Source organism: Aphelocoma coerulescens, chromosome 6 (assembly GCF_041296385.1).
Source record: "Aphelocoma coerulescens isolate FSJ_1873_10779 chromosome 6, UR_Acoe_1.0, whole genome shotgun sequence".
Lineage (NCBI taxonomy): Eukaryota > Metazoa > Chordata > Aves > Passeriformes > Corvidae > Aphelocoma > Aphelocoma coerulescens.
This window is the reverse complement of record NC_091020.1, coordinates 22,822,512-22,847,795: the sequence shown is the minus strand read 5'-3', so window position 1 is coordinate 22,847,795 and position 25,284 is coordinate 22,822,512. Positions and strand designations below refer to the sequence as shown.

General features: G+C 60.8%; 2 protein-coding genes across 9 annotated transcripts; one reads left to right on the top strand and one right to left on the bottom strand.

The window, feature by feature from the left end:
* Positions 1-1,119: 1,119 nt before the first annotated feature.
* GOLGA7B (golgin A7 family member B) lies at positions 1,120-9,447 on the top strand. Its single transcript, XM_069019827.1, has 5 exons — positions 1,120-1,182; positions 8,324-8,449; positions 8,842-8,994; positions 9,133-9,234; positions 9,349-9,447. Exons 1-5 carry the CDS (start codon positions 1,126-1,128, stop codon positions 9,445-9,447), a joined length of 537 nt encoding a protein of 178 aa, XP_068875928.1. The 5' UTR covers positions 1,120-1,125.
* A 1,619-nt stretch (positions 9,448-11,066) lies between these two features.
* Positions 11,067-24,307, bottom strand: CRTAC1 (cartilage acidic protein 1). 8 transcript variants are annotated; one of them, XM_069019820.1, is made up of 17 exons: positions 24,201-24,306; positions 23,243-23,273; positions 20,607-20,803; positions 19,211-19,407; positions 18,148-18,278; positions 17,370-17,526; positions 16,644-16,778; positions 16,201-16,346; positions 15,878-16,014; positions 15,155-15,237; positions 14,531-14,631; positions 14,278-14,446; positions 13,619-13,764; positions 13,444-13,486; positions 12,859-13,002; positions 11,577-11,702; positions 11,067-11,256 (listed from the first exon to the last, which is right to left on the bottom strand). In XM_069019820.1, exons 2-17 carry the CDS (start codon positions 23,270-23,272, stop codon positions 11,129-11,131), a joined length of 2,070 nt encoding a protein of 689 aa, XP_068875921.1. In that variant the 5' UTR covers position 23,273; positions 24,201-24,306; the 3' UTR covers positions 11,067-11,128. The 8 variants fall into 8 exon arrangements, with proteins under 8 accessions (XP_068875921.1, XP_068875920.1, XP_068875922.1 ...); XM_069019819.1 differs by lacking the exon at positions 23,243-23,273 and having other exon boundaries at positions 24,211-24,307; XM_069019821.1 differs by lacking the exon at positions 23,243-23,273 and having other exon boundaries at positions 20,607-20,814; positions 24,211-24,277.
* Between the last annotated feature and the right edge of the window lie 977 nt (positions 24,308-25,284).

Below are 25,284 nucleotides of genomic sequence, written 5' to 3'. Positions count from 1 at the left end.
GTAGCCTGCCTGCCCTGCCCATGCCCTCTGTGCTGGGCTCAGCACCCACCACTGCATCAGCCAGTGATGCTTGCTCCAGCCCGAGGGTGGGCTGGGTTCATCCCACCCCAACCAAGCCCCGGAGATGGCACCATTAATGTGTAACTGCCAGAGAGCCCGATAAGATACAGCAGCCTGTTATCAGGGCTGCCTGGTAGCGGGAGGGAGGGTGATGGAGGCATCAGGCTGTCACGGCAGGACTAAGATTGTCTGGAGATAAATGCTGATAGAAAATAGCTAATCCGTGATGGATGGGTTTGGGCAGGGTAATTGCCTTGGGAACTGGGCTGGGAAGGGGCTGGTAAGGCCTGGGAGCAGGAGTGGGGAGGTGGAGGCAGAGGGAGGCTGGGTGTGCAGGGTGGAGCTGCCAGCGTGAGAATGCTGAGCATGGTCGCCAGTGTGCCACGTCCCTGGGCTGTTCCCATGGCACTGCCAGCACTGTCCTGCTCTTGACCATGGACCTGCTCCTGGCTCTCAGCCTGCCCCGTCCCACATCCCAGTCTGGTGTCTACATCCCCAGTCCCTCCCAGGAAGGTTTTGGGGGTGCTGAGCACTCTGTGGCAGCTGGCACCCCACCAGATGCAGGTGAGGGGGCTGGCGAGGCTGGGGCTGAGGAAGGGTCTCCCTGCCAGCTGGCCCAGTCCCTTTGTCTGTCATGATGCCTTCATTAGAGCCTGGAGTCACCTCCTGGCCATGCTGCAGGGCTGGCCCCAGAAGATTGGTGTCTGTCCCCTGCTCCTCCCCGTGGGGTGTCCTGGCATCTCCAAGCTGAGACTGTGCCTCTGCTCTGGGGAGTCCCTGCTGCACTCGCATTGCTTCCTTAACCCTTTCCCACTCAGGATGCCCCAGGGAAGGTAGATCTGGGCTGTACCCCAGAGAAGGGGAAGGACCCAAGACAGCTGGAGCTCGCACCCTTCCCTGCGTCTTGTCTGTGCAGGCTGCTCCAGTGCCCACATCCCTGTTCTGCACCCATGCAACTGTCTGTGAGTCTGACACCTGCTCCTGTCACTCCAGAAAGCTGGCTGTGCCACCTCTTGTGTCACTGCCTGTGCCACTGGTCACAGCAGTGAGACGAGAAGCGGGGCCATGGGGACTGCCACCTCTGCGGTGGAGACCTCGGGGACGGCCAGCCAGGGTGGCATGGTAAGAGCACATCTCCTGGGGGTGCTCCCTCGACATTCCGGGCCCTCCCTGTGGAGGACCCGTGCCTGGTTGTAGCACAGAGCAGAGCCGAGCCAGGGCAGTAGGAGGCTCCCGAGAAATGAGAAGCTGAGCAGGGTTCCGGCCACCTCCTTCCATCCTTGTGTCCCACTCTCCTGCCGCAGCTTTGGGTGCTACCGACCTTGTTTCTGTCAGCAGAGATGCATCCCCTGGGCCTGGGTGGATGGGCTGAGCGGGCTGGGTGGGCTCCCTCTCATCTTCCTCTTTCCCTATCCTTTCATCCTTCCTCTCCCACTGGTTCCTGGGCTGCAACAGTGCTGGGCATGGGCTGCACCCCGTGTGGAGCAGGGGCCTTTGGGAGAGGGATAGCGCACTGGGGCTGGCCATGCAGAGAGCCTCAGGAGGGGCCGGCACGCTGGGACTGTCCGTGCAGGGACACGTGTCCCATGGCGTCCAGCGGCTCCCAGGAGAAAGCACCCGGGCTGGGCGGCAGTGCTGGGCTGGCAGCACGGCTTCGGGGGGGTGGTCCTGCCTGGGAGAGGCCGCAGGAGGTTGGGGCATGACTGGGGACACCGTGGGGTCGAGGTTGCCCGGGGGCAGTGTGAGACCATCGGGGTGGGCAGTGGGGAGGGTCAGCAACTGCCGTGCACTTGCCCTGCGCCCACACACACTCCCGCTGTCCGGCAGCCCCAGGAATGTGCTGGCAGCGCTCCCAGCCCAGCTGCGGAGCCGAGGCTGCCCGGGCGCCCTCCCAGCCCCCACCCAGCACCTCCTGGCCCTGCCCAGTTCCTGCCAGTTTGCACACAGACCCTCCCTGTTCGCGGCCGGATGCCCCGATCCTGGCCCCCGGCGTTTGGTCCTGCTCAGCAGGGCAGGGAGGGGGCATGTCGCATGTGGGAATCCTCTTAGGAAGAGTTCCTTTCCCTCACAGCATGGCGCCATGCGTGGGGACCTTCTCTGCAGTGCTGTTTGTCCCTCCTCGCCCCACCACGTCTGCTCCCACCACAGCCCCTTCCGCGGTATGGGAGCAATCCTTGCACAGTCCCTGCTCCCAGCTGGCACCTTTGCTAATGCCAGACCTTGGCACCTTGCTCTGAAACCACATCCTCCTCTGCTTGCCTGTGTGCAGGAAGATGCTGTCTCCCAGCGCCTGTGAACTCCTGTGGGATGTGCTGGGGGGCTGCCTCCACCCTCTGTGGGGGCTCCCAGTGCAATGGGGGCCCTAGAGCCACCCCTTCAGATGGACACAGCTGGACTGAGGTGCCACAGAGGAGTGTCCACACTTAGGGTGCCCAGTCTCTAGGGTCAGTGGCCCCAGTTTGGGGCACTCTCCACATCCTGTGTGGAGGGGCAGGCTGGGGCATTTGGAGCTGTTTTCCAGAGGCTGACAGTGTGGGGCCCACGTCCCCGTCCCTCTTCCCTCCCAAGCGCGCACACCTGGGATCTCTCAGGAAAGGTTATCAGCGAATCACGCTGTGTTTGTGCCTCCCAAATGTCACCGTTGTCCTCACTTGGGATGGTGAGCTCATGCTCCCCACCATTATGAAAGCACTTCCAGTGCTGGGAGAAACAGCTGCCAGGCCCTTCTGTGGCCCCTTTGAAGCAGAGCTGGAGCTGCTGACAGCTCTGACAGGCAGTGGGTGCAGGATGCAGCCCCAGGGGTTGATCCTAGGCTGGTTGCAGAGCTCCAGCTGTCTTCAACGGCCCCTGATCATCCTTCTTGGACTGGAGGGAGGGTTGAGATGCTGGGATCCACTCAGAGACACAGCAGGGACACCCCCCGGTCCCGGAGCCAAGCACAGGGGCTGGAGCAGGGGCACTGCTGGGCCATGCCTGCTGTGGTGTGATGGGCACAGGCACACTGTCTGTTGAGGGCTGGCCATAGGGGTACCAAGTGTACCCCATGTCTGTCCCATGGGGCCAGAGGCAGGGTCTCTGGGAGGTTAGCCAGGGCCTGGGGCAGATATCTGTGGGGTCTGTCTGCAAGACAGGTCAGAGCTGCCTCACTCCCGGTGCAAAGGAAGAGCCAGGCAGAGGAGTAAAGGCAGCTCTGGCACCAGCCATGCCCATCCCTGCTGCTGGGCAGCCTGAAAAATCACCCCTTTGGGCTGAGCAGATGGAGCAGAAGCGTCAGAGCCCTGCCAGTCCTGATGCCTTTTTCCTGATTTTAGAATTAAGAGTTAGATACAGTTAAAGGATAAAAGGGTTTTTATTTGGGTTTTTAATAAGGATTTTTATGGTGCAACAGTTCGTTAAGGTAGAATACATTGAAATGTGTATTTATGTTATATTGTGTATATAATTTTAAAGACTTTGTAAATTAGTATATTTGACAAAAATGTTTTAATGAGAGGTTTAAATGAATGGTGTGACATTTCTTTATTCTAAAGTATTTTTTTTTCAGATGGGTTTAATTTTAGTTTATAGGATATGTTTTAGAGAGGGTTTTGATTTTTTAAGATAGTGTAAGGTTTTTTGGTTTTTAATTGTGAGATTTAGGATGTTTGTTTTTTTGGCTTAGTAGAATATTAGGACTATGCTAAAATAGTAGGTTTAAAGAATTCAAAGTATGTATGTTAAGGATACTGAGAATACATAAAAGGTATATAAAAAGAAAAGGCAAAAAATCATCACATCATCAGTCTCCCTCACAGTGCAGGGGTCTGGGGAGGGGAGCAGGGCCATGCAGCACATTGGGGCTGCCCCGAGCTGCTGCTGTCCCTGCTCCTACTGCCTGGGATTCCATTGGCTATGCCAGCCCCCTCCACCTCTGACCTGCCCTGCTGGAAGCCATAGCACAGCGTGGCATGGCATGGCATAGCACCAGCCTGCTCCTTTTGCATGGAAACCAGCAGGGTCTGTCCCTGCTCTGGCTAAAACTGGAAAGCCCATGATGCCACACCCTGCACCGGGGAGCTGGCAGACCCCAGTGAGCTCTGGAGATGCCAGGGTCTGCAGGCACTACAGGCAGGGCCAGGCTCTGTGTGGTGATGGGGAATGCTTTGGGACAGGTCCGTGTCCTGCTTGCCACTGGACAAGACTTGGTCCTGGGCAGTATGGCGGGCAGAAGGTGGCTCCCTATGGTGGGGTGATGTCCCACCAAAGGATACTCCTCGACACATGCAGACACCAGGTCCATGGCCTGTGAGGCATATGGAGGCTAGAACTGAGGGTCCTGTGCTGGGCTCTTTGGTGTAGCCAGAAGAGACAACCCTGGGGCAACACTACACGATGCAGGATGATGGGCAGAGCCTGGGGTGGTAGGGGGAGCTGATCCCCCCACTGCTCTTGGCCCCTCACTGCAGCATAGAACAGCAAACTTTATCTCCTGGCAGGCACAGTATTGCCATGGCAACCGGCAGGACCTGCCAGGCGGGCAGGCGAGCACTGACGTGGCAGTGGCATGCAGCACGGGAAGGAGATGGGATGCAGGGTCTGGGTTTGGGGACATCTGAGGACAGGCTTAGGTGTGTGAGCACATGGCATGTGCACCTGGGCGTGTGCCTGGGGTGCATGGGGTACGCAGGCAGATGTGGGCATCCGAGTGCATGCACGAGTGCCTGTGCCAGTGTGCATGCACGTGTTTGGGTGCATGGGAGACTTCACACACCACCCTCTCAAGGGGCGTCCTTTGGTTTTGTGGCACTGTCAGGGCAGGGTGTACCTCACTGCTCTGTGGTGTGGGCTGGCAGGGTTGTTCTGAATCATGGGAGCAGCAGATTTCCCCAAAAGCTTTGGGATCCATGGCTTTGTGAGGAACATGAGCCCTCCAACTGGGGTCCCCGACTGCACGTGTCCTTTGGTCCCTTGGTCACAAACCCTGCCATGCTCCAGAGAAAGGGGGCTGCCCACCAACCACCCCAGGGCCCTGCCTCCATTTGCTCTGCCCAAAGCCTGGTGCTCGTGGCAGGGAGCAGGAGTCAGACAGAGCTACACCTGTGCTACAGGCAGCTGCCTGTGCTGTGTTTGCTGTGTTCACTGTGTTAGCTGTGTGTGTTAGCCGTGTTAGCTGTGTCACCTGTGTATGTGAGCTGTGTTAGCTGTGTGTTAGCTGTGTTAGATGTGTGTGAGCTGTGTGTGAGCTGTGTTAGATGTGTATGAGCTGTGTTACTGTGTGTGTTAGCTGTGTGTGTTAGCTGTGTGTTAGCTGTGTTAGCTGTGTGTGAGCTGTGTTAGATGTGTGTGAGCTGTGTGTGAGCTGTGTTAGATGTGTGTGAGCTGTGTTACTGTGTGTGTTAGCTGTGTGTGTTAGCTGTGTCAGCTGTGCTAGCTGTGTGTGTTAGCTGTGTGTTAGCTGTGTTAGCTGTGTGTGAGCTGTGTTAGATGTGTGTGAGCTGTGTGTGAGCTGTTAGATGTGTGTGAGCTGTGTTACTGTGTGTGTTAGCTGTGTGTGTTAGCTGTGTCAGCTGTGCTAGCTGTGTGTGTTAGCTGTGTGTTAGCTGTGTTAGCTGTGTTAGCTGTGTGTGAGCTGTGTTAGATGTGTGTGAGCTGTGTTAGCTGTGTGTGTTAGCCGTGTTAGCTGTGTCACCTGTGTGTGAGCTGTGTTAGCTGTGTTAGCTGTGTGTTAGCTGTGTGTGTTAGCTGTGTGTGTTAGCTGTGTCAGCTGTGTGTTAGCTGTGTGTGTTAGTATGTGTGAGCTGTGTTAGCTGTGTGTGTTAGCTGTGTGTGTTAGCCGTGTTAGCTGTGTCACCTGTGTGTGTGAGCTGTGTTAGCTGTGTGTTAGCTGTGTGTGAGCTGTGTTAGCTGTGTGTTAGCTGTGTTAGATGTGTGTGAGCTGTGTTAGCTGTGTGTGTTAGCTATGTCAGCTGTGTGTTAGCTGTGTGTGTTAGCTGTGTGTGTTAGCTGTGTGTTAGCTGTGTTAGCTGTGTGTGAGCTGTGTTAGATGTGTGTGAGCTGTGTGTGAGCTGTGTTAGCTGTGTGTGTTAGCTGTGTGTGTTAGCCGTGTTAGCTGTGTCACCTGTGTGTGTGAGCTGTGTTAGCTGTGTGTTAGCTGTGTGAGCTGTGTTAGCTGTGTGTTAGCTGTGTTAGATGTGTGTGAGCTGTGTTAGCTGTGTGTGTTAGCTATGTCAGCTGTGTGTTAGCTGTGTGTGTTAGCTGTGTGTGTTAGCTGTGTTAACTGTGTGGTAGATGTGTGTTAGCTGTGTCAGCTGCGTTTTAGCTGTGTTAGCCGTGTTTGCTGCCAGAGCAGACGTTCCGGCAGGGCCCCGCTCTGCCTCCAGCATCGCCCAGGTGTTGAGGGCAGCGCTGGCTGCTGTCCTGCCTGCTGAGGGCCCTGTGCCCAGCTACTGCATCCCTCACCCCACCACAGTCCCAGCTGGGAGGCCCCCTTCTTCGCCTCTCGGGAGAGCCTCTGTTCCCCTCGTTTGGCATTTCTCCGGCTCTAATTGAGCTGTCAATGGGCAGAGATAACAGGGAATTCGCTAGCTCTGCTCTTTGATGTTTGCCCGTGCTCTGATCGCAGCACCAGCTGCAACTCCTTCGAAAACAAACAGCTTCAGACGAGGCCCCTTGGCACGGCGGTCTGCCAGCCCCACGGTCGAGGCCCCAAATCCCTGCCGAGCCAGCCTCACGGCCGCTCAGACCCTCTGTAACCTCCGGCAGCACGCCCTCGGCAGCCAAGTTTCTCCCCAGGGACCTACAGCCGCATCCCAAAGGTGTCCGGGCTGCGGCACTCGCCGTGCCAGACCCCCGGGACGCACAACAGCAGCCCTCCCTCGCAGCCCCTCTCCGGGGCCCGCCCCGGGGCAGCCGGTACCGCCGTCCGCAGCAACGGGGCCGCGTCCTCCAGGGGCTCCGTGCCGGTGGCGGCAGGCGCCCATCCGCGGTGCCTCGGGGCGGGCCGCGCGGACCGGGCGGCTGCGCACACGGGGCGGCCGGGCCCGCCTCCGCCTCCCGGCTCGGCAGCACCGCGGACAGCGCCCGGCCCCGCGCGGCTCCGCACGGCCCCGGAGACGGCGCCGGTCCGGTCCGGTCGGGTCCGGTCCCCCCGGCACGGCACGGCACAGCCCGGCCCGGTGCCCGCCGCGCCATGGCCACGGAGGTGGGTGCGGGTGGCACGGCGGGGGCACCCCGGCGGCGGCACCCCCGGGCCGGGCTGCGACGGAGCTCCCCCGCCCTGCGCTGCCTGGGCGCGGCGGGGACAGGGCTCCGTCCGCGTGGGGTGCGCTGGGGCGGGAGGACAGCGTGGGGCTGGGGTCCGTGGGGAGAGGAGTGCGGGGCTGGGGGCTGCGAGGGCTCCGTGTGCACAGAAAGGCCGGTGGGGTGCCTGAAGGGGTGTGGGGGTGCAGGGTGGCTGCACGGTGCCTTTGGTGAAGGGAGGAGCGTGTGTCTGGGTTGGGATGTGGGACTGGAGGTTCCTCTCCCAGATGCCGTGGGTCGGACGCGGGACAGCGATAGGCGGTCTGTGGGGCACAGAGCAGGGAGTAGCCCCATGTCACCCAGGGGAAGCGCAGGGAGGGGCCTAATGCCCGACCTTGGCACAACCTGGCCCCTCCATCCCCTTCTCCAGCCACCAAAGCTGCCCCACAGCCTGGAGCTCGGGGGCTGGCACAGGCTCTCACACCCCGTGGGGAGTCAGGGCTTAGCAGCTGCTGCCGGGGCTGCCAGTCCTTTTCATGAAGATGCCCCACTGCAGCCTGCCCACCCGCTGTGCCACTGTTGCAGCCCCGATGCCCAGTCCCTGCTCCTGCTCGGCTCGCTCCCATCCTCCCGCCTGGGAGCTGTTGGATTGGCTGTGTGCTGGGGCGCTGCTGGGGACAGGGGGCTGTCCCTTCCCCGGGCTGTGGCCCACTGGCGAGGCACGCTCTTGCGTGCAGGAGCCACTGGGGGTGAGCCCAGACACCAGCCCGGGGCGAGAGCACACGCACTCACCCTCACTCCGAGCAGGGGGGTGCCACAGCATCTTCCCCTTGCCACCGTCCTCCCCTCACCCCCGGCCTCGCACCTCCAGTGCCAAGTTGTGCTCATGGCATGACACAGCCTGTGCAAGGGGCCCCCTGCCCCGGGCTGTGTGAGCCTGCAGCCCCTGACACTGGGGAACAGCTCTGCTCCCCAGGCCTCCAGCCCTCCGGCAGGGATGCCCAGCACCCCTGGCTTTAGCCCCTGTCTCACCCTTTGCCCCCAGGTGCACAGCCTGCAGGAGCTGCGGCGCAGCGCGTCCCTGGCCACCAAGGTCTTCGTGCAGCGGGATTACAGTGACGGGACCACATGCCAGTTCCAGACAAAGTTTCCCCCTGAGCTGGAGAGCCGGGTAGGAAGTCTGACAGATTATCAGGGTAGGGGGGTGCCCTATGGCAGTGCCCTATGGAAGCTCAGAAGGAAGAAGAGTCTGAAGGCGTGGAGACTCATGGGGTATTGTATGGCCCTGGGCCAGCCAGTGCTGCTGGGTGCATGAAATCACAGCTGCCTTGGCTGGTGTGCAAGAACTTTGGTGTTCCTGGGGACTGGGAGGCTCTGGTGAAGGCTGCAGGCTCAGTAGGTCTTGGTATGGGTGGGAGGTGGGCACAGGCCTGCAATTCGAGGCATCAGCTGGGCAGGGAGGAGAGGGTTAAGTGCTCTCCAAGTCCCCTCAGGAATGGGGACAAGGCAATGCAGGGAGTCTGTCCCTGGCCAGACTCCTCTTCACCTTGGTTTCTGTCCTAGATTGAACGGCAACTTTTTGAGGAAACCGTGAAAACCCTAAATGGCTTCTATGCTGAGGCGGAGAAGATTGGGGGCAGCTCATACCTCGAGGGGTGCCTCGCCTGTGCCACTGCCTATTTCATCTTTCTCTGCATGGAGACACATTATGAGAAGGTGCTGAGGTGCAGGGGAGGGCTCAGGGATGGGCACAGCTGGCAGTGGGCACAGGGGGTGTCACAGGCAGCATGGGACTGGAGGCCAGAGCAGACAGCAATGCTGGCAGGCCCTGAGTGTCCCTCCCTGTGCTGACAGGTCCTGAAGAAGATCTCCAAGTACATCCAGGACCAGAATGAGAAGATCTATGCACCACGGGGGCTGCTGCTCACTGACCCCCTGGAGCGTGGCATGAGGGTCGTATCCTTTGGGCAGCGGGGTGCTTGGGGGATGGCAAGGGGTGAAGGGAGACCGGGCATGGGTGCTGGGCAATTGGGCTGGCACGTGTCACTGATGATCCTTAGCAGGGCCCAGATCGAGATCTCCATCTACGAGGACCGGTGCAGCAGCGGCAGCTCCAGCAGCGGCAGCTCCAGCAGCAGCAGCGGCGGGGGCGGGGCGGGGGGCCGGTGACTGGCAGGGAGTCCCTGCAGGGACTCGTACTGCCGGGACAGCGGCCTCTCCGAGCTCCGCAGGCTGCACTACCAGAGCACCCGCTTCTGAGCCCAGGGAGAGCAGGAGGGGGAGGCCGGGGCTACCCAGTGGGGCTGCCCACCCCCGTCTGCTCTTTGTCCCCCGCAGTGGGTCTGCCCCTGCTCGGACCCGCTGTGGGCAGGGACTGGTGCTGGGGCATCCCAGGTGCTTCCCACTGAGCCAAACTGTTGCCAGGGGGCTGGTACAGCCCTCCATGTGCTTGGTGCTGCTGCCCCTGCCCCAAGCGAAAGGAGCTTGCCCTGCTACGGGCAGTCCCAGCTGGCAGGGTCCCTGTCGCCATGCACTGGGGAGCACTGGGACTGGCAAAGCCTCAGGCATTGCTAGGCGAGGGACGCACACTTAGCCCCACGCCCACAGGCACTGACAGCATTTGCTGCACCCCCTCCTTGGGGCACTCTGCTCTTGGTGCTGTGTTGTGGGCTCAGCTGCTGCTTGTCCACTGTTCAGGGGGCCTGGCAGAGCACTGGTGCCACTTCTTCTGCATGATGGACCATGCATTCACCCCAGCTCCACCCCACACACTGCCCCATTGCTGCTCCCCGGCCCCCTCCCCCATCTGGCATGGCATCTTTGCCAGCAGCATCCTTCAGCACTGCCATGACACTGGGCACTTGCTTCTGCTCCCTGCATGACCTGCTGCCAGCCCCAGCTGGACCCAGGAATTTCTTCAGCCCAGTGTCCAGGGCAGGGAGGTGCAGTGCTGGGCATGATGCTGCCCGTGTGCCATGGGCCCTGGGCTCATTCATGGCCCAGCATAGTTGAGGCTGAGCTGTGGCATGGGTGAGGCAAGCTCCCTGCCCAGTCCTGGCAGAGCTTGCCTGTACTTGGCTGCCAGCAGCCCCCTGCCTCCTCTGCCCCATGACCTGCCCTAATGCAGGGAGGGTGCGCAGTGGAGCAGCTCCACAAGGACCCTTCCTCTCTCACTGCTGAGCCCTCCCCTGCCCACGTGTCCTGCATGCATCTGCCACCAGCACCCCAATTCTCAGCCTGGCCTGTAAGAGGGGACCTCGAGAGGCACCTGGGCTTGGCTGCAAGATGTGGAGGTTCATGGTCCACGGTCAGATAAGGGGAAATAGGAGGATCCCTGTGACATCCAGCACCCTGAGGAGAAGAATTCCTATCTGGGTGCAGGGCTGAACCGAGCTGGCATTTCTCTCCTGGGGATCTGGAGGGAGGACTCGGACCTGTAGGACTCCTTTTGGCTCGGTCATGATGTGTGTGTGGGGTGGCCCTGGCCTCAACGTTCCTGCTAGAGCCCCCCCTGCATGGAGACCTTCCTCAATAAACCCCACGCTTCTTCCCCCACTGCCTGCCCTGCATCTTCTTGTGTTGGAGAGGTGAGTGGGACAATGCTGTGGGGGCACAGAATCAGGGTGGGCATCCCTTTTCATGCTGGGTTGCACAGAGACCCACGAAGGTGAGCATGGGGGAAGGGGGATGATGGGCTGGAGGGGGCAGTCTCAGGGACTAGGGTCAGGCCTGTGTAGCATTCATGTGGCTCTAGGCCAGGGACACACAAGGAATACAGTGCAGGAAAGGGTTTATTCAGTTGGCGCAGTGCTGGGGAGAAGCAGGGAACATCTGGCTGTGCCAGAGCAGGCTAATTGGGCCAGCAGCGTCCACCAGCACCCAGGGAGAAGCCGTGGTGACAGTGGCAGTGGAAGGAGCCATGGCTGTTGTGGCAGATATGTTCGCAGGGGCCAGGCTGTGCCTGGCACTCATCTATGTCTGGGAAAGAAGGGGAAAACGTCAGAGCTGGGATTGTCTGGCATGGGCAGGGCAAGGGATGGAGAGGGCATGAGGGGGGCAGCTCCAGGGCTGGGTGAACCTGGGACACAAAGGCAGGTGATCCTGCCACTGCTTGGTCCCAAAGCTGCTGGGTGGCAGATGTTTCCTTACTCCACCAACTCTTGCATAACCACAATCTGTCCATCCTGCCCCCAGCACTAGGGCTGCGAGCACAACTGGGCACCCCTGAGCATCTCTGCTACCAGGGCAGCCTGGCAGCACCCCGCAGCAGCAGGTGGCTGGGCACTGCAGGTACTCACCCAGGCACCGGCTGGCAGCCGGATCAAGGGGACGGAAGCCTGGGTGGCAGAGGCAGGTGTGGGCCCCAGGGGTGTTGAGGCAGAGCTGGCTGCAGTTGTGCAAGCCCTGAGCACACTCATCGATGTCTGGTGGTGGGGAAGAGAGCAGTGTGGGGTTATAGCATACAGTACAGCCCTGTTGCTGGGGCGCAGGCAGGGCTGCTTGCTGCACTCCAGCCCCTCCAGAGCTGCACATTTGGCTGAGGCCCCAGTGCACAGCTGGGTCAGGGCCACCATCATCCTCCAGCCAGCTCCCAGCCCTGGGGTGGGAAGAACTGGGGCAGGCTAGGGGTGCTCCCCATCCTGGGCTCCTTCCTCATGCAGCCCCAGGGCAGGGCGGGCAGAAGCACAAGCAGAGCCCTGCCCTGCAGAGCTCAGCAGACCAGCTTAATAGATGGGATATAAGTTTATTGGGGGTTCTCTGGGAGAGGGGCTGGAAGACTGTTGGGACTAAGCAGGGTCTGACTCCAAACAGTAGGGTCAATACGTTAAAAAACAGACCAGGAGGGTCCTGCCTGCCCCTGCAGGGCTGGGAAGACCCTCCTCTGCCAGGGCTGGGGAGGTGGTTCCCATCACTGAGGAGGGGGCAGGCAAAGCACACACGTCGCAGGCCAAACCAGCAGGCACATGGTACGGTATTGAGGCGACGGAGCAAGCAACCACCAGAGAGGTGCCAGCATGGCAGGAACAGCACTGGGGCAGTGGGGTGCTGGGGAAGGGGCGCTGCCAGGCTGCCCCAGGGCTGCTTTCCCAGAGATGGTGCATGGGACAGCCAGGTCTGTGCCCATCCCATGGCAGGTCACCCCAGTATATCCCAGCTGGCACTTCTAGGGTGGTTCAACATGGACAGAAAGAGAAAAAGAGAGACAGGCAGAGGCCAGCCCATCCTTCCGCCCAGGCTGCTCTGGCACAAGCAGGGATTAAAGTGCATAGAGGCAAAGGCAGAGTCCGAGGACTAGAGGCAGGAGGGCAGTGTGGGGGGGCCCAGGCCAGCTCCCAGTAGAGGGATATCCCCCGAAAAAGGCCACTTGAGCTGCACAGAGGAGAAAAGGAACAAGAGAGAAAAAGAGAAAGGGAAGGGGAGTCAGTGGCAGCTCAGTGGGAGGCACAAACAGACACAGAACCTCCTGACAGGTTGCAGGCTGTGGCCTGGCCTTTGTCAGGGGTGCAACAGCATCCCAAGGTGCTGCTTTGGGGTTGATGCCAGCTGGCATGGGGTCAGGGTGTCCCAGCTATCACTCACCCACGCAAGCTGTGCCATCCTCGTTTGGCTCAAAGCCCCGGCTGCAGCGCTTGTTGCTGCGGCAGCGGTACCCACCATAGGTGTTGATGCAGATGGGCTTGTCCCGGGGACAGATGAAGGGGAACTCAGTGCACTCATTTGTGTCTGCAAGAGGGTCCTCAGTGTGAGATGTCTGGGCAGGGAGCTCAGGGCTGCCAGCTCATCCAGTTTCCCCCATACACTGGATAGTCACCCCAGTGGCAGCCATGCATAAGCCATGCCTCTGCCCAGGAGGCTCACAGCATGGCCACAGCCACCCTGCTGCATCCCTGCTGCCTCTCCATCGCTCATGGCTGCAGCACAAAGCCTGCCACATGCCAGCCATGCCTCCTGCCCCAGCACTGTGCTCTCGCTGCTCCTTGTGACACCATGGTGCCTCTCTGGAGCTGTACTGCTGTCCCATTCCCAGGCCATGTGCCAGGCAGGCAGCTGTACCTGGCACTGAGCCATGTGGCAGGCAGCCACCTCCCAGTCTCAGTGTCCCCCAAGGGCCTATGCTACAGCATCCTGGGTACAGGCACACCTGTGCCTCCAGCAGCCACTCACCTACACAGCGTCCATTCTCGTGCTGGGAGAATCCCTGCCCGCACTGCATTTGGGGAGAAGCAGAGACCGCCGGGATGGGGAGGAATCAGCCCTGGGCAGCCACTGAGCCAGCAGAGCCCAGCCCCTTGTTCCTGTCCCCAAAGTCTCGTGCTCTATACCCACACCTGGCCCTCACCTCCAGCGGGGCAGGCATGAGTGGCTCCTCCACATCCAGAGGGTAGGGGATCTCCAGGACAGAGTTGGTCTCACTGCTCGCCACAGCTCGTGACACCACGCGGCCATCCGGCCAAGTCACCTCCAGGCTGCTGGCTTCGTCATGCCCTGCAGGCGGGCAGCCCGTCAAAGGGAGGGTCTCCGGGATGGGCAGGGGCTGAAAGGAGGCCAGCGGGGTGGTAGGGATGGGAGGGGCAAAGCCTTCCCTTGCTCCCTGAGCCCAGCTCCAGCTGCTCATGCTGACAGCCCATGCACAAGGATGTACTCTGAGGGGTGTACACGGGGACAATAGGATGACCTGCCAGTGGGCAGGGGCCCCCCTACAGGCTTGGCTTCTGGATATGCTGCACCAGGGGAGAGTTAAAGGGCAGGGAAAGCCCTAGTGCCTGGGCAAAGCAGCAGGCAGGGGCTGGGGAAGGGCGCAGCTTCCCCTTGCATGACAGCTGCACTGGCTGGGCACCCTGCCCCACAACCTTGCACGGAGCCCACCAAACCCAGGGTGACAGGCATGGATGATTACTGTGTTGCACGACACTGGGGCAGCAAACATGGCCCCTGCCCACCCTGGGGAGTGCCAGAGAAGGCTGGGGGTGGAGGCAGCCCCTTGACCCCCTGGCTCACCCAGTCCGAAGTGCGCCACGGGCTCCATCTCGCAGAGGTAGCCGGAGCCGCCGTCGATGATGCGCAGGTGGGCCCCACTGCGCCGGGTGAACAGCACCACTTTGGCCCCCCGTGCAAAGGCCCCAAAGCGGGTGCGGGGGATGACACGCAGCCAGTTGTTGCTGGTGCCCTGCGGGGGAGGAGGGAGCAGAGAGACTGAGCTGGGAGGGACAGAAGGGATGGGTACAACACAAGGACTCTCTGCTTCACTCACCTGGGTGCCCTTGAAGATGGAGATTGGCTGTGCCATGGACTCACCATGGGATAGGATGAGATCCAGCATCCCATCGCCATCGAAATCTGTCACTGCACCTCCTGCAAGGACAGGATCATGTTGTGCCTGGGGCCTGGCCCCATGTCTCCCAGCACCAGACTTTGCCGCTGCTGTGACCTTCCACTGGCAACAGCAGCACTCCTGGCCACACAAGGACAAAAGGGAAGATGGGGTGACTTCAGTGCAGGAGAAAGGGCCTCTGTGTGGTTGGCATCTTGTAATCAGGTGTGTTGGCACCCCGGGCAGTGGAAGGGACAGGCAGCGCCTGGAGGGCTGTGGGTGACAGGGAGCCTGACCTCCTACCAAACGCAGAGCTTGCTTTGAACAGAGGGCACCCAGGAAGGGGCCCTCTAAGAGTGCACCTCTGGGTACTGGAGGTGGCACTGTTGGCTAGGTATGGGGGCAGGGAGAAAGCATGGGGCCACTCCTGGGTGATGGGAGCTCCAGCCTGCTGGTAGGGAACAGGCAGATAACTCAGCCAGGCGTGTGGCATCCTCAGTCATAGAAGGTGCCATGCAGTGCTGTGACAGATGGACTTCCCCTGCCACAGTGGGGTGGACCCACCTGTGCCCCGTCCCTCGGGCTCCAGTGCATCCCCTGGATTCAGCTCTTCCACGATGGGGTCTGAGTGTTCTCTGCGGATGAGCCTGCCGAGGACACACACAGGGTGTTAATGCCAGTTCCTGCAGTCCTCAGAACCTTCTTGGGCATGTCTGTCCCCTCCTGCAGAATCATGGTACGGGTGACAGCCCTGGTGGCTACAGGGTGTGGATGGGGGATGTGACTGTCCCCTGCCTGTTGGCACATCCTCACTCCATGCAGGGGCAACAGGAGTTTCAGAAGAGCTTCTGGGTGTGAACTGCAGAGTAGCAACACCATCTGTTGCATCCCTCTGGAACCTGGAGATGTCTCCAAAGGACTCCTCGCCAAACCCCTGCCCTCTACCCACCCACAGGTGCAAGCATCAGGTAGACAACCAGCTCCCACTGCCCTACACACTAGGCAAGGAGGTGCCACACAGAAGTAATGAAGAATTGACCCCCACAATTAACAGGAGCCATGAACGAGCTTCCACACGGCTGCTAATCAGCGGTGCTGGGGACCCCAGGGGCTGCTGCAGGCACGATCACAGTGACTGGTAATGATGCCAGGAAGGGCTCAGTCACGATGCCTTTTATTAGCTAAGCCCGAGCTTAGCACTGCTGGAGAGGAGCCCTGTGAGCCTGGCTGTGCTGTGAGGGCTGCTCGACTCCCAGAGCAGGGTGCAGGCTCCCCACGGGCTCCTACCGGAACAGGCGGTTGGCGGAGGAGCCGCGGTAAGCGATGTTGTTGAAGAAAACCTCCAGCTCCTGGTCATTGTCGAAGTCGGCTGCGATGACGGTGCGGACGGGGGACGGCATGGAGAACTTGGGGGTGGCTATGTCCTGCATGAGGCATGGGCATAGCCTGACAACAGGCACAGGAAGCAGGACACCGGGTCCGGCTTTGATGCCTCGGGTCCCCTCCTCACTGGGAAGTGGGGCTCAAAGGCAACTCAGAGTGAAGGCAGCCCCCCTGGCCGAGGTGGCTCAGTGACGGAGCCATCAGTGCGGGGGGGTCCCAGCCCTCACCCGGAATCGGACACGCCCAGGAGCTCCACTCTGCAGGTAGAGGCGGTGCGGCCCGTTCCAGTTGCCATACACGATGTCCACTCGGCCGTCGCGGTTGAAGTCAGCCAGCGCCACACCGCGTCCGTGCTGGTAGGGGTCATCCAGCCCTGGGGAACCACAAGGGGACAGGGGGAGACGGGAACCCCTCCCTGCCTCCTTGTCCCCAGCACACCTCCTAGGATGTGCTGCATCGTCCCCAACAGGTCCTCCACGCTCAGGGTTGCATCCCTGCACTGATGGATCCCCCGATGCATCTCAGCCACTGAACAGCGGTCAGTGGGGCTCTGGGTCCCTAGGGCTGTCCCTCCCCCCTGCACTCGTCCAGTGCAGACAGGGACAGGCAGAGCCAGCCCTGCTTTGAGGTCCTCAGCGTCTGGGTATTCCCCCCAGCTTCCCCTACTCACCCACAGCAGCTGCCACGTCCCTGTATGTCCCGTCCCCCCAGTTGTGGAAGAGGAAATTGGGGCTGTTCTCATTACCGCAGAATATGTCAGAGGCACTGTCGCTCAGGATGGGGCCCACGGCCACCCCACGGCCCCCTGGGGACAGCAGCCCAGGGTGAGGAGACAGCTCCCCCACGGGAGTTTGTGCTCCCCGTGTTCCCTCAATGTTGCCCACCTGGTGCTTTGAGGCACCCTCCCCCCCGCGCCCCCGCGGTGTCCCATCCTTGCCCACCTCCAATCCCTCTCATCAGGAGCTAATTGGGCCTGGCAGCCGCTTGTGTCACTCCCAACCCTAATCACTGCCATCGCCATGGTGACAACACTCCTAATTAGTGACAATTTACCGCTGGGGCGCACAGCGGTCCCCGCGGTGGTGGGGCAGCATGGGGTGCAGGCGGGCTCCTTCTCCCCCACGCCTACGTTCCCAAACCCCGCTGCCTGCCCTATGGATGCTGTGAGCTCTGGAGGGATCAGCCCCGGTGATGGTGAGCACAGGGGTCCTGCCAGGCGTGCATCCCACGGTCCTGGTCCCTTCCACGGGCCGTGGGGCTGCCACTAGATGGGGCAGTCAAGCAGCCCAACGCGTGGCACGGACCTCCGGCTGCACTGCCCTGCCACAGCGGGGTCTCACGCTCGCCCTGCCCTGCAGCGCCCTGTCCCCTCCGCAGGGCCACAGCAGACGGGTACCTGTGTACTTGCTGACGCCAGCCTGAGCGGCCACATCCACCAGCACCACGACACCACGGGCAGGGTCACTGGCAGCCACATCCATCTCAATCAGGGCATGGGGGCCCACGTTGCCGCTGGCATAGTTGGCGATGTAGATGGAGTACCTGCCGGAGCCCTGCAGCCGGCAGCACCGCCTCAGCACCCACCCACCCACAACTCATCTCCACGGGGACCACAGGATGCCTGCCGTGAATGCTCTTATTGCTCCGTGGGAGCAGGCACTGCTACCGTGTCCTGAGCAAGAGCTCTGCAAAGCCCATGGCAAAAAGCATCCCAGGAGAAGGGATGTGCCCCATTGCCTCCAGGAACTCTCTGGTCACAGTGCTGGCACGGGGCTCGTTATCCTCCCTCCCTGCATCCCCGGTGTGCCAGGTCCTCCCAGTCTCCACCGCCCCCTTTGTCCCGTGCAGTAGCTGCACCCTGATTTAGCGATAATCATTTGGAAACAAACCGCTGGAGGAGGAGGACGAAGAAAGAACAGGTGACAGGAACATAAATCACCCCGACAGGCACGTTTATCAGCTGGTGGCAACCATGCGGACAGGCATCCACAGTCTCCACAGCTGGGGGGGGTGCCAGCCCTGACAGTCAACGGGCAGCTGGGGGGCACCCCTAGCCCGAGCCGGGGGTGGGCTGGGATGGGCAAGGGGAGTGGGCCCCCAGGACGCCACTGGAGGGGCACTGGGAGTGGGAAGGGGGCAGAGATGCCCGTGTAAGCAGAGCCCTGCCTGCTCACCGTCCGGTCCACGCAGGCGACGGAACGCCCGGCAAAGCGGCTGGCCACGTCCCGGTTCACCTCGTCACTCAGGATGTCCTCCCAGCGCCCATTGCGGAGCTTGAAGAGCTTGTCTGTGTAGGTGGCCATGCCTGGGGGAGGGGGCACGGGTCAGTGGGCTCCAGCACCCCACCTCCTCCCCGCTTTGCAGCAAGGGAGGCTGTGAAAAAGGTACCCTTTTTCCAGAGCATCCCAAATATCTGCTGTCCCTGCAGCCCCCTACAGTGCCATAGGGCTGGGTGGGTGCTGCTCCAAGAGCCCCATGACCCTTAAGGGCCACTGGGAGACATACAGAAGAATCAACTCATTAAGTTAAAATACATTCCAATGGGGCACAGCCCCGTAGATCATCCCCAGGAAGGTAAAAAAAAAAAAAAATTAAAGAAGAAATCGATTCAGTGGCAGGCACAGTCAGCGAGCTACACTGCTCGTGACAGCGCCAATGGCAGAGCCTGATTTAGGGACAGGTGTGCCAGCAGCCACCGCCAGCCTGGGTAATTAGGAGCACTGGGAAGACAGATCTGCTGCCTGGAGGTCAGGGACACAGGGCAAAGCTGGACTGGAGCACCAAGCCAGGGAGCTCTGGGGATTCCCAGTGCCAGACTGGAGCACGTAAGTCTTGCTCCCACTACAGGCACGCCAGGAGCAGGGACAGCACTAGAGGGGCAGGCTTAGACCTGACTTGGTCCAGTAGGCACAGGAGAGCCATGAGACCGAAGGGCACAACTGCTGCAGGGCACAGCTGGGATTTACAGTGCAGGGTCCCCATGGCAGGACAGCCCTGGGGGCAGAAGGGTATCTTCTGTCCCACTTGGGGTACCGTGAAAAGGGCGATGGGCAGCTGGAAGTGCTGATTCAGTGGCTGGCTGGGCTCAGTGTCCCACCCGTGCTGCCATCAATCAATGGAGCCACTCAACTGAGAAATTAACTCCAGCCCGCACACATCCCTCACACACCGAAGGTCGTGGGCAGCCATGCCGGGGGCTCCCCCCGAGCCTGGGGCTCGGCTGCCGGCAGGGCTCACCAGAGAAGGCATTGTTGGTGTTGAGGAAGTAGATCTCCTCACGGCCATCGCCATCGATGTCACAGGCTGTGACCCCAATGGCGTTGCCCTGCCGGTCCCGCAGTGCGTAGTACGGGGAGCCGCGCTCATCCTCCGCCACGTTCACCAGCCGCCCCTGTGCCTTGTCATACTTGAGCACCAGGTTGGGGCCATTGTACCTGTGAATGGAGGCAGGGGTATTGGCTTCCCAAGGCTTGGGGACAGAATGAAAGCCCCTGTCATCCCTCGGGGCACATTGGCTGTGATACTGGATTTTCCCCATGATGGACACTGCAGAGACCTGCACAGTCCATGGAGGCCAAGGACCCTGTCAAGCATCCCATGTCTGGCAACACCAGGGCAGCCATGGGGGGGCCAGGCAGATAGCAGTACAGGATGGGGTGCAGGTCCCTGCTTGCAGAGCTTTCCCAGGGCAAGGAAACCAGCATGCAAGGCAAATCTGCTCAGCATGGTGCGTCCTGCTGGCTCCTCGCCCGCTCCTGCCCAACGCACCAGTAAACAAGTTATACAACGTGCACCACAACTGCTTACAAAACCCCAGCTGCCTTCTTGACTCAGCACAGCTGGGAGTGGTGGCCCAGACCTCTCCAGGGTTCCCAGTGCTGCCCATGTTTTCCTGCCTCAGTGATGCTGAGAGCAGCAGCAGGGCCAGACTGACTGCCTGCCACCATAGTGCCTCCATCCAGCTGGATGGCATCTGTGAGGGTAAAAAACACTCTCCAGGTGGGCACACCTGTGTGTGCAAGCCTCCTTAGGAGTGAGCATGGTGGTATGTACACAGAGACCCTGCAGTAGCAGCTCACAGCAGTGCCACCACACACTCAGAGCTTGCACCATGGTCCTTGCTCTTCCTGACCAGGGTTGGACCGGCTGGCAGCAGCTGCTTTGTGTCCAGCTCCACTTGGGCACTGGCAGCACAGCACATGGCTCCCTGCTTCCCTGGCTCCTGCCAGCCCTTCCCAGCCATCACTCCAATAAAGGACTATAAAAAACCTCCAGCCAATTAACTGAATCTCCAGAGAGCGCTGAGTCCTGTCAGCAGAGCTGAGATGGCTTGGGGACACGCTGGCTGTGCACTGCAGGGAGGACCCCGGCTGCTGGGCAGCTGCCACCGCCCCACAGAGCAGGGACTGATGGGGGCACTCACGTGGTCCTACACAAGCACTCAGCTGGCATCGACACCCTGGTGGGTGCACGCACACACAGAGTCACTAGTGGGTACATGGAGACCCTAACCCACCCACCTTTGGGCACAACCCCCCCACAGCTGGCCACAAGACCACAGAGGAGGGAGGAATTCCTGTCCCTGCAGGGCCACCAGTCCTGCTGTCACTGAGGCATAAGGTGCACCACTCACCCTGCCACCACAATCTCGAAGTCACCATCAGCATCCAGGTCAGTGACAGCCACGCCATAGTTGAGCTGTGTGGGATTGCTGTCGTAGTCAGGCGGGAGAAGGCGGTGGGTGACAGCTGCAAACATGGGCTCGCTGCGCTGGGAGCCCTCGCTGAGCCAGGCCAGGGACAGCAGGCACAACGCCAGCATCCTGGACACCTGGGAGAGACCTACAGCCAGTCAGCGCCAGGAGGAGACTCTGCTCCATGATGCCCAAGCAGCCCCTGTCCTTGCAGAGACTCTCTCTTTGCACCCCTTGCCACAGCACCCCAGCCTGCACCACACCACCTGGCCCTTGGGCACTGTCACTCTGGCATCCCCATGCATGGACTGTCCTGGGTGCTGTTCACCCTTGGGACAAGATCATACTCCAGTGAGCTGGGGCTGAGCAGCAGCCCAACCTTGGGAGCCCATCCCATTAGAGGGACTGGGGAGGCAGCAGGAGTGCTGGGGGGGGTGCTGACAAAGCTGGGCTCAGGCCCTGCTCGCTCTGCCCTAAGGGGCCACAGGCATCCAAGGTCCTGGTAAGTCAAAATGTCAATCACTGCTCCCTTGGCAGGATCAGAGGAAGAAGGCATTCACTGGCCTGAGGAGCTTGTCTTCTTGATAACTGGTCTTCCAGAGCTGGGGAAGTCCACAGGGAGAACATGGGGATACTTTACCAGGTTACTCCCATGTGCCTCAGTTTCCCCATCCTGCTGGAACTGCTCCTCCCAGCGTCTGTGCAGGGTGAGCTCCTTCCAGCCAGGCCAGGGAAGGCTTCTGCAAAGGGATGCAGCCATGAGAAGATGCTGGGAGGAACAGGAGACTGGGAGGAGAGGCTCATTTAACCTGGACTGCGGAGGACAGTGTGTGCCAGCACTGCTGGCAAGGCTGCAGAGATTTTGGAGCTGGCTCTGACCTGGCTGTAGCACAGGTGATGAGCAAGATGGCACTCAGTAGGGCTACCCCTCATCCCAAGCCAGGCAGTCGCCTCCAGAGGGGAAGAGCCCAGAAACGAGCTGTGTGTCCCCCGGCTATGGGCATGAACCCACATGCCTGTGCTCCAACTGGGAGAAAAAGTAGCCTGGCCCGCTCTTGCAAACTGGAGGGACGGCTGAGGCACCTGGCCTGCAAAGGGACAGTGCTTCATGTGACAGTGCCACCTCCATGGGCAGGACTGCCCTCCCCAACCAGAAACAGACCCCCTGTACAGGAGTGAATAGAGCCCTGTATTCCACTGCACCAGTCCTGATCCCTTTCCTCTCTGACCCCATCTGTACCCCAAGCACAGCTTCAGGAGTGGATGTGTGTGTGTCCCCAGCTCTACCCTGTGCTGCTTCTATTCTCTTCCTGTCCCCATTACCCTCCCATACTGTCTGGAGCAGCTCTTGAGGGGCAGAAGCCTGGATCTTTCCCTGGTGCAGGGGTCTCATTCAAGACACATGTGATGGGGACAGGGTTGATTAGGTTGTACAGGGATTGGAAAGTCCCTGGCTGTCACTCTGCAGTGCCAGACAGTGAAGGAGGGGGAGCCTTAGCCACAGCCCCACTCTGGGCTTACCAAAACGAGCATGGGGGAGAGCCACTGACATTGTGGACATACGGGTGCAGGGTTGCCACATGAGCCCCTGGCTGCAGAGCAGTGCTGCCTCACTCACAGCTGCAGCCAGGCAATGGGTGGCTGTCCCCAGGCCATTGACAGGGCTCCCTGCCTTTCCCCACTCCAGCTCCCACTCCCCAGAGCCTGGACTGTTACCCAGGTACCCCCCCTGCCTCATCCAGCTGCAGCTGAAATCCCTCCAAGTTGGATGGAGCTTTTCCAGGAGGAAACAATGTTCCTGATTGGAGACAAAAGGCTTTTCCCAGTGGATCTGGTGCTTGGTGCCATGGGGAAGAGATGTCTAGCCCAGAGCCAGGACATTTTGGGAAGAGGAAGGGAGGGAGACTCAGGCTCTGCATGTCAGATGCAGAAAGGCCTCATCATTCCCAGCATGCTGTTGATAGAACCACAGTCCCAGCATGAAGCTTCACCTGAGGTTTGGGACTGTGGGGTTCTGTCTGTATGCAGGGCAGACCTCAGTCTATCTTGTTCCAGCAGAGTCATGTCCTGGCTTGTGTTGTGGCATCTGGTAGCAAGGTCACCCCAGGGTGCTTCCTCAGTATGGCTAGTGACACAAAGCCAAGGTGCCAAGCAGGGGCAGAGGCACTGGGAGGATGTCACACGCACCCATGCAGGGTGCAGCCAGGCAGCACAGGGGGAGGGTGCTGGCCCCATGGCAGGGATGCAGAATGTAGGGTTCATCTGACCCCATGTGTTGCCATGACTGACAGTACCCCAGTGGGGAGGGTGGGATGGGACTGGAAAGGGAGCCATGGGACAGGCAGGCGATTGTGCCCAGACCCCTCACCACAAGTGATGCTGTCCCCAGACCTCCTTGTTGTACACACATGGACATCCCCAGCCCCTAGTCTACATAATGGGGAAGGTGGGTGCTAGTTCCCTGTGTGGCCACCCCATCCCACACGTCACCGTGACATTGCTGCCCTCCACACCACACACCCCAGTGATGTCATACTCCACCACTGCAGCAACATCCCACCATGGGCCGCAGTCACCTCCAGCACCTCTACGACATTTCTTGACATCCTGCAGCAAAGGGCCTCACTGCACCCCAAATGCACCCCAAAGTGGTGACAACATGGTGACATCACAACACCTCATGCCACCATGTTGCACGTGCCCCAGTAACATCATATTCTCATTCCTGCCATTCCCAGGCTGCCACAGCTGTACCTGCCAGGGCAGAGGACAGGCAGGAGACATCCCACACAGCCCTCTTCCACAGCAGCTGGGCTGCCCAGAATACCAGCAGTGCCCCTCCACAGCACCTCAGTCCCAAGCAGCCCAGACCCTGCAGTGCCTCTGCTCCAGCCAAAGCCCATGAGCCTGGGTCCTGCTGCGACGTCTGCTCGCTGCTGCCAGCCTGTCCCTCCTATGCAGGACTCCTCAGTGCTGGACCTGGCAGGCTGGGGCTCAGCCAGCAGCAGCTAATGCAGTGTGGAGATGAGCAGTCACCTTAGCCTCTGAGCTCACCCCAAAGGGACACCAGGTCCTTGGGGGGGGGGCTCAGGCCCAGCAGCACACAGCCAGCCCCTTCTCACACAGGCAGGTACATGGCTGGACCCGTCTGCCCACTGCCCCCTTCTCCTCCATGGGCTCAGCCACGACCAAGCACAAGTGCCGCTACAAAGAGGGGCCGTCCCTCGCTGCTCACCGCCCTGCTGCCCCTGCCAGCGCTCCCTAGTCCCAGCACACACCTCCCATCACTGCACAGCCTTTTGAGCACGGTCCTCCCCAGCCCAGCATCCCTCCATCCCCATCTCATCCTTCTTCCCGTTCCCTCCCAGCTCACTACCCCGCATCCCTTCTACGCCACGGGGACAGGCTACGTGCCCGCGGTCCCGCTCCGCCCTCCACCAACTTCTCCCCGGGCCGGTGACCGCGCCGGAGTTGAGAGCCGCCCCTCCCCGCTCCGGAGTCCCCGGGAAACTTCGCGGAGCAGCAAAACCACACCGCTACTCACGGGCCAGGGGGGCCGCCCGGCGCCCCCACGGCGGCGGGAGCGCATCCCGCACCGCCGCCTCGCCGCCCGCCGCGCCTCCCGCCTCCGGCAGCGCCTCTCCCGGCTCCCGACGGGGCCGGTCCGGCCGCGCGGCGCCTTAAGAAGGGGCGGCGGCGGCGGCGGCGAGCGGGGCGGGGGGCGCCGCTGCCAATGGGGAGCGCGGGGTGGGGCCGCCCGCCGCCAGGTCCGGCCCCGCGATGCTGCGGGGGGGCACCGGGGAGCATCGCCCCGGGCACCGGGCCCGCCAGCGGTGCGGGGCTCCGGGAGCAGGGGGATGTCCCGGGACGCCGGAGCCGCGGCCGGGAGTGTGTCCCCGCTCGCTGCGGTCACTCCGGGGGTGCTGGGTGGGGAGAAGTCGGGACGTGGCTGGACACGGCTCCCTAACTTCTGTAAGGGCAGCCGGCGTGATGGACCGAGCAGAGCCAGGGACCTGACCCGGCCTGGGGGCGGCGGGGTCGGGCACAGGAGGAGGAAAGAGAACGGAGCTGGGCACCCCCCTGGTGCAACACTATTTCATTGTAAGGGCAAGGGAGAACAGTTTTAAACTAAAAGAGGGGAGATTTGAATTAGATGTTAGAAGGAAATTATTCACAATGACAGTGGTGAGGCACAGGAACAGGTTGCTCAGAGAAGTTTTGGGTGCCCCGTCCCTCAAAGTGTTCAAGGCCAGGCTAGATGGGGCTGTGGGTTACATGATCGAGTAGGCAGCATCCCTGCCCATGGCAAGGGGATTGGAGCTAGATGATCTTTAAAGTCCCTTCCATCCCAAGCCATTCTATTGTTCTATGAATCTAACACTCAGCCACACCCCGAGGAGTCAGCACCTGCCTGAGCCATCACTGTGCAGGTCACCACCTCTCTCTTCAGGGACCCCAGCAGTGGCTGTGCCCTGGCAGCCAGCCTGAGCTCCAAGAAAGGCCCCATTTTAGGTCATGCAAAGCACTGACTTGCCCAAAATCTTGTAGCCCGTGGATGCCTGAGGCAGGATCGCATTTATGCAATCCAGCCTTCCCCAGCATGTTCTCCTGAGGGGTT

Excerpts from the sequence above, each read along its gene's own strand:
- GOLGA7B (XM_069019827.1), top strand. The coding sequence starts at position 1,126 with ATGGGGACTGCCACCTCTGCGGTGGAGACCTCGGGGACGGCCAGCCAG. Across the intron at positions 1,183-8,323 it reads CGGCCAGCCAGGGTGGCATG|GTGCACAGCCTGCAGGAGCT; the intron begins GTAAGAGCACAT and ends CTTTGCCCCCAG. Across the intron at positions 9,235-9,348 it reads TGGAGCGTGGCATGAGGGTC|ATCGAGATCTCCATCTACGA; the intron begins GTATCCTTTGGG and ends AGCAGGGCCCAG.
- CRTAC1 (XM_069019818.1), bottom strand. The coding sequence starts at position 23,335 with ATGTCACCATGTTGTCACCACTTTGGGGTGCATTTGGGGTGCAGTGAG. Across the intron at positions 17,527-18,147 it reads TCGCCTGCGTGGACCGGACG|GGCTCCGGCAGGTACTCCAT; the intron begins GTGAGCAGGCAG and ends TGCCGGCTGCAG. Across the intron at positions 13,487-13,618 it reads TCATGCCTGCCCCGCTGGAG|TGCGGGCAGGGATTCTCCCA; the intron begins GTGAGGGCCAGG and ends CCCCAAATGCAG.